Source organism: Echinococcus granulosus (assembly GCF_000524195.1).
Source record: "Echinococcus granulosus chromosome Unknown EG_S00090, whole genome shotgun sequence".
Lineage (NCBI taxonomy): Eukaryota > Metazoa > Platyhelminthes > Cestoda > Cyclophyllidea > Taeniidae > Echinococcus > Echinococcus granulosus.
The window spans coordinates 311,947-321,773 of record NW_020170470.1 but is presented as its reverse complement, the minus strand read 5'-3'; the positions used below and the strand labels follow the sequence as shown (position 1 = coordinate 321,773).

General features: G+C 44.0%; 1 protein-coding gene across 1 annotated transcript in view; it reads right to left on the bottom strand. All coding sequences in view use genetic code 11, as the record gives it.

Annotated features, from left to right (window-relative positions):
• The window catches only part of EGR_07924 (hypothetical protein), a gene marked incomplete at both ends in the record, with an annotated part of 22,016 nt that overhangs the window by 4,979 nt on the left and 7,210 nt on the right, over positions 1–9,827 (bottom strand). The window contains 7 exons of the mRNA XM_024497173.1: positions 554–609; positions 1,314–1,431; positions 1,639–1,784; positions 2,545–3,034; positions 4,588–5,044; positions 6,207–6,469; positions 8,758–9,031. Of these exons, the coding sequence (XP_024348443.1) occupies positions 554–609; positions 1,314–1,431; positions 1,639–1,784; positions 2,545–3,034; positions 4,588–5,044; positions 6,207–6,469; positions 8,758–9,031 (1,804 nt within the window). The remainder of the gene's footprint in view (positions 1–553; positions 610–1,313; positions 1,432–1,638; positions 1,785–2,544; positions 3,035–4,587; positions 5,045–6,206; positions 6,470–8,757; positions 9,032–9,827) is intronic.

The following is a 9,827-nucleotide window of genomic DNA, read 5'->3' as shown; positions in this document are numbered from 1 at the left end:
CTACTGGCTTTGCCCGGAGGCTAGCCCACCCGGCGAGGTACAATGGCCAAGACAAAGTGTCTCTTTACCAAAACCGACCGTTAAACAAACAACCAACGTATTACAGGATTCTATAAAGAACTCCAGGTTCTGCCTTTGTTTTTGCACACCCTCATAATCAGAGTTCTAAGAAAATCAGAACACTTTCTGCCGCAGTCTGTTAAGCGGCCAAGTCTACTCACTATATGCCTACAGTTGTCATAGCAACGGATAGAGTGCACTTATTTTACGGGATTTGAATATCCTAGCCTTGTTTACAACATGACTGGGCGTTGACTTGGAGTTGGGTGCGAGCGTCACCTACTTCTACCGAAATCCTATGCTACTGCCAGTTTTTCCTTGATATGACAAAATAATACAAATCCCAAAGTGGAACTGTCCAATGTCTAACGGCTTCCACAGCAAAATGCGTTTGTTAAATGTACCTTTTGGGTGAAAGGTGGTCAGAAAATACGAGCCTCAACTCCCTACGAGGGGACATAGCCTAAACACGCCTAACCCGTGACATCCGTACCTCTCTCATACTCATCACTGCATGAGGCGTGTCCCCGTTTGACTCGTCTACTCGTTCTAAGGGCATGAAGGCAGAGATGAAAGAGAAACACCGAGCCTATTGCACAAGGATCCCCTATTGCTATTTCGGCTTCACAAGAACTCCATCCATCGTACTACCTGTTTGTATCCTGTCTCTTGAGCTTAATTACCACTTTTTTGAAATGTCAACCGAGACGACCCTAATTGGGAAGTGTCAACACCACCGTCCCTCACTGTAGACCCAGTGGATGAACACCTTATTGTACCCATCGAAAAACAGTTAAAACCAATTGTGAAAATACAAATTGATCAGGAACATCTATATTGAGATGTGTACAGCCGAGATATGTGGGCGTGCTTATAAATGGATAAAATCAAGCCTTATGGCTACATTCTGGAAGGGGACGAAGAGATTATTGTCACGCTCAAATCAAAAGAGTAAGAGTAATTAAAGTCGACATGAAGAGGACTATTTACTAGAATGCTCAAAAAAATTAGTGGTCCTCCAGGGAAGACCAAGTGCTCTAGAAATCGCATTCATTTGGAAATCTATATAATTCCTTCCTCCTTGGGAATGAGGGGAAAAGAGAAGGAAATGCAGTTCAAATGAAGATGTATTCCTAAAGTTCTACTCCGAAGGCAATGCAATTGGTAAATGTAGAGGAGCCGTAACTGTACAGTCACCTTTACAGCAGGAGGGGCGTCGGCCAGGTACGGATGATAGGAGGCAAGCAATCTACACTTTGGTTGATCGAGCCTCCAAGAGTCGCTCTAGACTAGTAAGTCGGGCTTTCAGCATTTTGTAGTGCAAGTATTCAGGATTCAACGGCTGCCGATCCTCCATTTCCACCTTTCGCCCTAGATTATGAAACAGCGTATGCTTTTATCAATGGAAAATGCATAGAAAGGTAAAAAGCGCAGTAACTTCTCAACTTTTGATAGAATGGTTAACAGCAAACGTCGCATGTTAGTCGCTAGTTTGAGGTAGAATTCTGAGGCAAATCTGCTTTAAAAAGAAACAAAATCTCAATATGGTGGCAAATATAGCATCTTGCATCAACTTACCATGCTTCCTTTCAAAATCATGTTCGAATTCCTTGAGGAATTTCTGCAGCGTCTTTTTCGAATCCTTGACGGAAGTAAGCTCTATTTGCAGCTCAGATAAGGTGAATGTTGCGTACTTCGCGACACAGTCGGCAATAGCCTGGTCTCTGAAATAAAAACGCAGTGTTAAAGCATACAGAGGGGAATTCAAACATGGGGAACAAAGAAAATTGACAAAAGACTTGTTCGCTTTCCGTGACTAACGCCTCAAAAGCCGAATTAAAGCCGGAAAATTCAGCTGATTTCTTTATCTGCACGTACGATAATGTCTACAAGGCTATTACTAATATGAAAGGATGATTAAACGGACGTAAAGCAAGAAAACTCAAGCGATTCCTCAAATCAACTAATCACTTGCTTCCGTTATGCGTTAAAAAACCTTCGCAGAAAAATAGATTCCCAAAGTTGAAAAACAATTACCACGAAAGTCACTACTTAAAACGCATTTCCCATTATGGTTTATGCTGGCAGGAGGATCAGGTGACGGAATAAATGTGGTACGTAGAAAAGATGAGAATTACAGGCAGGCAATAAATTATCAGGGAATCCGTATAAAATAGCATGACTTATCCATGATTGTGCAATAGGAAAGGAGACTTAAAATGCATTCATACAAAAGAGCACTGGGTACACAATCATGAGGATCACTTGATGAATTCATAAAAGGATCCTTTCTGAGGTCTACTTATTTCATGAAGAACTAATTCAAGACAAATCTAAGCGAAATACTTAGCAGATACACCTGAAGAGGTCGCTATAGCAAATAATTATACAGGGTTGGCCATTCAAAAAGTGCTAGCCCATTCTCAGGTGATAAAATGTTGCACGGGAGCTTGGGTTCAAGTAATTTCGTATTCATGAACATACAATGGCTTTCCCGACTCGGGATCGTCTCCCACCAGGAGCCTGATCTGGTGTTGGCTGTGGCGTCGGTGGGAGAAGAAGGTGGTGGGGAAGAGGGTGAGCTGGCGAGGAGGCTGTGAAAGCAGTTGGCTGTGAGCGCCCTCATGACCGACGATGGACCACTGCGCCTGTGTCAAAGCCGCTGAGGTGGGAGCGTCTGCATGCTGGCGGTGCTGCTGCCGTCGTCGTGGGTGCTGATAGGCCGGTGGTGACGGTGACGATGATGGAGACAGCAAAGGGCTCCGACTGATGGGGGTCCGTCTGCCCACCGTCTGCTCCTCACCCTCCTCCTCACTCTCCTGTGCTCTCCCTCCCAATCTTACCACCTCTTTGCTTTGTCGCATCACGATACCCGTGTTGTATTCTCTCTCGTCCACCAGCTCCACCTCCGGGTAGCGGCGTGGCGATCGCACCCGCTGCCCAGATGGTCGCGTTGAGACACCGAGTGAGCCAACTGAAAATGACATCCCCAAGCACAGTAATCGAGGTCTTATTCACTCATACGATTTATAAGTTACCAATAAATAATGCCAAGTAAAATTTAGACTATCCTTTTTAATCCTAAGTGATGTAAAAAGCAAAAGAAGACGGCCACACACCGATATAGAGTGACAACTCTCGTGTAGTGGAGTCGGCATAGAATCGTGTCAAAAGGGAAGACGCCTCGAGACCTATTTATCACAAAGAACCATCAAAGCCATGACAAGTATTGTAGTCAATTTTACTGCACAGTCGTGAACTTTATGCTCAAGCGATATTTCACCTGCCCTATTTTAATTCACGATATTACTATAAAAAACGTCAACAGCAAAGAACTAACTTCGCTAACAGCTTGCCCGGAAACACAAGGAGCATTTTGTTGTGAATGGTCACAGTAACAGAATGTGAGGTCATTTCGACAATTACCTACCAACGCCTAGGTGCTACCAGGAAATACCATCAATTTGAGCGATTAATGGTGTCACAGGAACCAAACGAATTCGCATTAACTGAAACGGGCATATCATCAATAAACCAGTACGTATTACGTATTTTCTCTGCCAGCAAAGAGAACGAAACAGGCTAACAAAAGGTGGTATTTGTATGGTGAACCCGACCATAACTGTTAATCACCCACGATGTAGGCAGGTGAACCACATAGCTGGAGGCATTTGGGAACGGGGAACTGCAAGGAATGAAACATCACGAAAAACAGGCACTATGGCAGCACCCATTTGTTTCCCAAAAACGGTCGAATAATAGGACAAAAATTTGCCTGGGGCAAGTAGCCGTAGTCCCAAACACAATCAACCCATAAACCCACCGTTTAGCTGGTTAAAAATTGCGTGAATTGCGCAACTTCACGTGCCAGGAATTAATGCAGCGTGATGATAGATAATAAAGTGTAAAGAGGATTTTATAATTAGTTGCAATTCAGGTGATGATATGATTTTGCACTGGTAGACGTCAAATAGCCACAAATAGATAAGTAAAAACCACTTGATGCTTTGGTCTCTAGATCTATCCCATTGCGTTTTTCATAGGAAAAACGTCAGTGCAACTGTAAAAAATCCGACATCTCTCGGCAAATCATGGTTCTTGTTGTGTGGTCAAGCCTTATTTAAACACCAGTATTTTTACCAATTCTATACAAGTATCGACTCAACTTGCGCGAAGGGTACACAAAGTAAAAGTACAAAAGGCCGTGGAAAGTAGAGAAATGCAATAATACATCGAATCAACCAATCGAAGCGGCTACATAACATGAAATGCCCAGGCGACTATTCAGTAAAGAACACTGGGTGGTGTGGCAATTAATTAAGCAACTTTTCACATCAGAATGGAAGAAGCTTCAGATGCGAAAAACGAAGTACTATTTGAAATGCTGACTCAGAGGCACCGCTAAATCAACATTAAGGGAACTTCTACGTAAATCAGGTTTGCAATATCCCAAACACAATCATAATCGAATGGGGAAATTGAGGGAGTGCTGGTGGGTGCAAGTAGAATAGTGCCTGTATCACCTACACCACTCATCGGGCGCCTTCGAGTTGGCTGAGGTCACGAGACTAGTACAGCGGCTGGAGGCGGCGGAGTTGTGGAGTTGGGGGTAGTCGGAGGTGTCAATGGAGGGGCATCGGTGTGCCAGGGTCACCGGATCGCCTGTGCTTGCATGTGGTGGCTCTGCGAGTAGCGCCAGCGAGGAGACGTGCTCAGAGTACAGAGAGTGCGGCGTAGCCAGTGGAGCAGCTGTGTCGGTGGCACCGGTAGCGGAGTCCAGCATGTCGGGGGGTGCGAAAATGCGTGCCGGCGTGTTGGGACTGCTGCAGTGGTGGCTCGCGGCGCCCGCCAGCAGTCGCTTTACGCAGCGGTAGCGGTCATACACCGGACGCATCACCACACGGTCGTTGCGTTCACGAGGCCGTCCGTATGTTGTCTCGAAGGCTAGCAATGCGCGCTGAATTACCAACTTCTCCGTTTCCAGCTATGGTTGAAACAAACGTCCTTAAATACACGATGCATCCCACTCGCATGATTAAATGAATCTGCCTTAATTTGTGGCACAAAATTTACGCTGAAAAAAAACCAAATTCCTACCAAACATAACGGATTACTCTATGATCAAAGATCGAGCAAACTTTGTGTGTCACACTCGACTCTGGTCAAAGAAATCCCACAATGTTTCTCGAAACGATAAAAATACGAGACGTTAAAGCGTTCGCCTGAGTGCCAATAAAGGCGTCGAGTGATGTGGAGTGGCGGCATCAGCACATGCTGGCGGTGCTTCATTAAAGCGGCTGAAAAGAGTGCACAACGCTCCCGTCTTGAATGCTCTATAATAAGCTGACTCCCCTGCGCAAGGTGTGCGGACTAACTTGAAGCTGACAATAACGGACTCAAATCGAGGATGTATGCACAAAGATTAATTATGCGTCAGCCTTTTAAACCGCAGTCGTAGTCAGAATCGAGCAAGAAAATGCCTATAAAGCAAACACATTCTATATATTGATGAGGCAAAAATGAGTCTTGTAGCAAAAAACACCAAATTAGAACAATTTTTTGCAAACTAGAAAAACTGAAGTCAAATAGGCTAGGAGGTTCTTCATAACTCCCATTTCAACGACACTTTTGTAAAGAATGGAGATGATGAACAAGGAAGAAAAGAACCCGATATCCAAAGCTTCCACTAAATTTTAAACAATGGAAGAAATTGTGATTAAATTTACTTGCGGAAGATACACCTAGTAGAAGTGCTAGGGATGCTTGCAACTCCGGGAAACATCTCTGCTTCGATTTTTCCGAGGTTCCCATTTCCGTGACCAGTTCCCCAACATTCCAGAAGGTCGCGACCTCGCTTCCTACTTTAAGCGTGCTAATAATAACTGTAGGGCCAAAGTCGATCAAGGATTAGAAACACGCAAGACTGGATTCCGACCCGTTTTCGGCACTTCCGCTAGTCAGCCAGTCGTTGCGCACGTCGTGCCTCCTTGCTTACTCGTACCCGTAGGCAGACACGTGCATTGAGGCCTTTGTCTACTGACCACCCGGGCTGGAAACTTAGCAGAGTCCAAGCCCACGCGCATAAGCAACAGTTCATAACAAGAAGTGGTTAACATTCTACAAGGATAGTAAGGCTTTTAACCAACCTCCTGAAGAGTCATGTCGATCAGTCGCTCAGATCGATTTGCGGCGCGACGTTTCTCCGCCAGCCTCTGCGCTATCTCCTCGTAGGCCTTTACAACGCACTCCGTCCGTCGAGACCCCTGCAGCAGATGGAGGGGAGTTCTGAGCTGTGATGACCCCGCCGGTGCTGGATCGTAGGTAGCTAGTCGGGCACGAAATTGCCTTCTCTCTTCCTTCCTCTGCTCCCCCGTCGCCGCCGCCGTCCCCTCGTCCGTAGGCCGCCATCCTGAGTTAAGAGGGGGAACACACAGCTGGGTAGCCACCTCATCAACGCCCTGCCCGCGAGACCGCATGACCGTTTTAAAACTAAATTTTGGTCTTATAGATCATCTAATTTAAAATCAGTATTAGGAGTTTCAGTCCTCTAATAATGCATACAGTATTAAGACGATAGGTGTTCTAGCAGCAATCCCACGCGTAGCTAAAAACAGTACAAATAGCAGCTGTGAGCACAAAAAAACCTTTTCTGAGAAAGCGTGAATAAACTAGTATCACCTCAACTCAACATTTGCTGGTTTTGCTGAGGTTTTTTGGACAAACTTTCAAACAAGTACGTTAATTGGTATAAAAATAACCTTTTTATTATTTGTAGGAACGAGACACTGGCATGAGTCTACAGGCGTGTTGCCATGGCAGTATAAGGAGAGCTGAGACAGGGAGCAGGTAATTGCGTGAAATTTGGAAGTCCACTGTCACACATTCAAGCTGATTAGGTTGATATCTTAGACTTACCGAAATTGGTCAAATAAACTAATATGCCAGTAGAAGGCGGAAGAGAAGGGTAGATGGATTGACTAATGTTAAATGGAATGAAGTTGAACAGTTTCTTAGGTGAGATTAACTGGGAACAGTGAATAAAAGAAGTGCTCACAAACATTCTATATCTTGGCCTTGCGATGAGCAACCTAAACGTCATGTACAAGTCGCAAGTCAATTGTGAGCATTAAACAATTATCAGATAAAATTTTGCGAATGAGTAATAAAACATTTTGATGGGCAGAACGGCCTCACACGGCAAATGAAATAGGGTTTTCATCACGTCGCCTTGAAACTCGGCACAGGTGGGTTCATGTTATCCCACGTGGGTTGGTGGCAGGTCTTTATGATGACTTTTGGGAGAACTGAACAAGGGCGAAGTAGCACAGGCAGTGGTAAAAGTACTCAAGGATAATAATACAAGAAATAAAAAGGTTATGAACAACGGCAGAAACGGGAAGGAATTAAGTTTGTTAATTTATTTATGCTAAATCCCCATAAACACTTGAATGTAAGCTCATTAAGGTAAATGAGAAGTTTGAAACCCTAAAATCGGTTGAATAATGCTATATTCATGTTTACTGCTTAAATTTAGTGCGTCGAAAAGAAAGAAAAGTGCAGGTACAAGGAGAAACTAAAGTAATAAACGTCACGTACTTCATTATTTTCTGGAAAGTAACAAAACAACTGTTTAATCGCCCAATCAATATGGTTTCAATCATGGTGCTCTCGTCCAGATGCCGATAAAAAATATTGTCTATTTAATAGGCTAAATCGGGATGGAAAGGAAGCACGGTAGAGTAGATTCTTGTAGAGTGAAGGGGTATTAGGCCTTGAAACCCCAGTGTGGTAGGCATAGAAGTGAATTTGTCTTCATTGGAATCAGTAGCGTAATTCAAATGGCAAGTGGATAAAAGTCACTTGCCATTGTCACACCCTCGCGGTCAACGCGGGTGGGGCGCGTTAATTAGTGTGGCGTGGCGCTAATCCTCAAAGAGCTAACAAGTTGAGTAACAAGAAGAGACTAAGTGGCGTTTAGTCCCGACACTGGACTGCAATCCATAGGCAACGGCAACGGCAACGGAAGCGCACTGAAGGCACCAGGGGATCAATGCAAAGAAATCAAAATTCAGCGTTCCTCTAAGCACAGGATTTATTCACATGCGTTATACCGACACAGAACATGTGCCTAACGAAGAAAGTAGAAAATTTCCTTCAGAATGGATAATTAAGTCAGTTTACGCCATGAAGCACTGCATCACGATACACACTTTATAACTACTATGGTGACAAACACAAATGCGACGCCGAAACTTACCGTAAAAGATGCACGGTTATTTTTAAAATAGCTGTTTATGAAGTGTTGTTATTCAATTTGCTACTGCATTTTACGATCCGACATCCTGTGAGCAAACTACGAAATGATCCAACCGATTGGCAGCTAAATCGATCAGAATTGATCAGTAAGACTTATATATCGAAATACTTTATCCAAAGAATTGCGTTTGCTTGTAATTTTGCGATTGGAAATGCACAAAATCTTTGCAAAAGGCAAATTCAGATGACATGCAGGAAGATCTCAAACACCTGGTTCCAATAATGAAATAGAGTGCATAGAACTTTTTAAAAAGTATAAAGTCGTACGCAAACAAAGGCCAACTAATACATAAAAGTCGTTCTACTCGGCTGTGAAATAGGTACCCAATTTCAATTCCTAGTGTAGTGGAGGCATTCGCAATGGTATGCACCAATACCCACCCGAATCCGAGGTTCTCCATGAACTGGGACGCTTTGTGGACACAATAAATCCGACGTCTTGCAAATGCTGGACCTCATCAGTGTCCCCATCACCAGACCGAGCGATCGGAAGACAGCTTGCGGAGCCAGTGCGCTCCTGGCTGACCTCCTTCCGAAAGGACCCACTCAACGCCTGCGGCTGCGACTGTGGTGGCAGCGGAGAATCCTGGGGTTTGCGCATGTAGGTACCGTCACTATTACTACCACCGTTAATTCGCGAGGTGTTGGAGTCCACCTGCAGTATGGGGGGCGGGCAAGTCGGCTGCGAACACTTATTTTTGAAAAAAAAAACCAACAGCTGGTTGTGCAAATAACTTTCTCGAAAATTCAGCGTTTCTATTATAAGTGTAATTTACTCTAAGAGTTGGAGGTTGATGTGTGATGTAATTCCTCTACCACGTATCCATGCCCCTTCCCTGACACGTAAAAAAGGTTTTGTGAGCAAGTGTGAATGAAAACAATCCGATCACATCATTTGCACATACGCAAGTTTGCCTAATTAATAATACCGAAAAGAATACCCGAATGTGTGATCAAAAGGGCACCCCTAGAACAGGTTAAGAGGTGTGGGAGTGATGAATAACTCCCCATATTCCGTATGCCAGAATAGCCTGACCTCCCTGAGCAAATAAGATGGTTTAGTCCGTCAGATTGCTCCGCTTTTACATTTCCACCACTCATTGTCTATTGTAAAATTTTTAAGTGAATAATGGAAGTTAGAAACAATAAATGGTTTTCAAACGATACCTGTATCGTGGAAATGACAAACACAGCTGAAAACTGACGGAAATGCACAATTCCACAATGGGTGGACGAAAAAAGAAATTGTGCCTTATTATCTGTCATAAATATGATGCAAGGACTTTCAAAAGAACGAATCAGTTCCATCAGCTTCCACACCTTTTAGAAGAGCTAACAAAACCCAGAAGCTTAACTCAAAGAAGCTCGTAGTCAAAAGTAAACAACTATTAAAAACGTCCAGAAACGAGTTTGCCAGTCTTACTTTGAATACCACGGAGTGAAATAAAGGA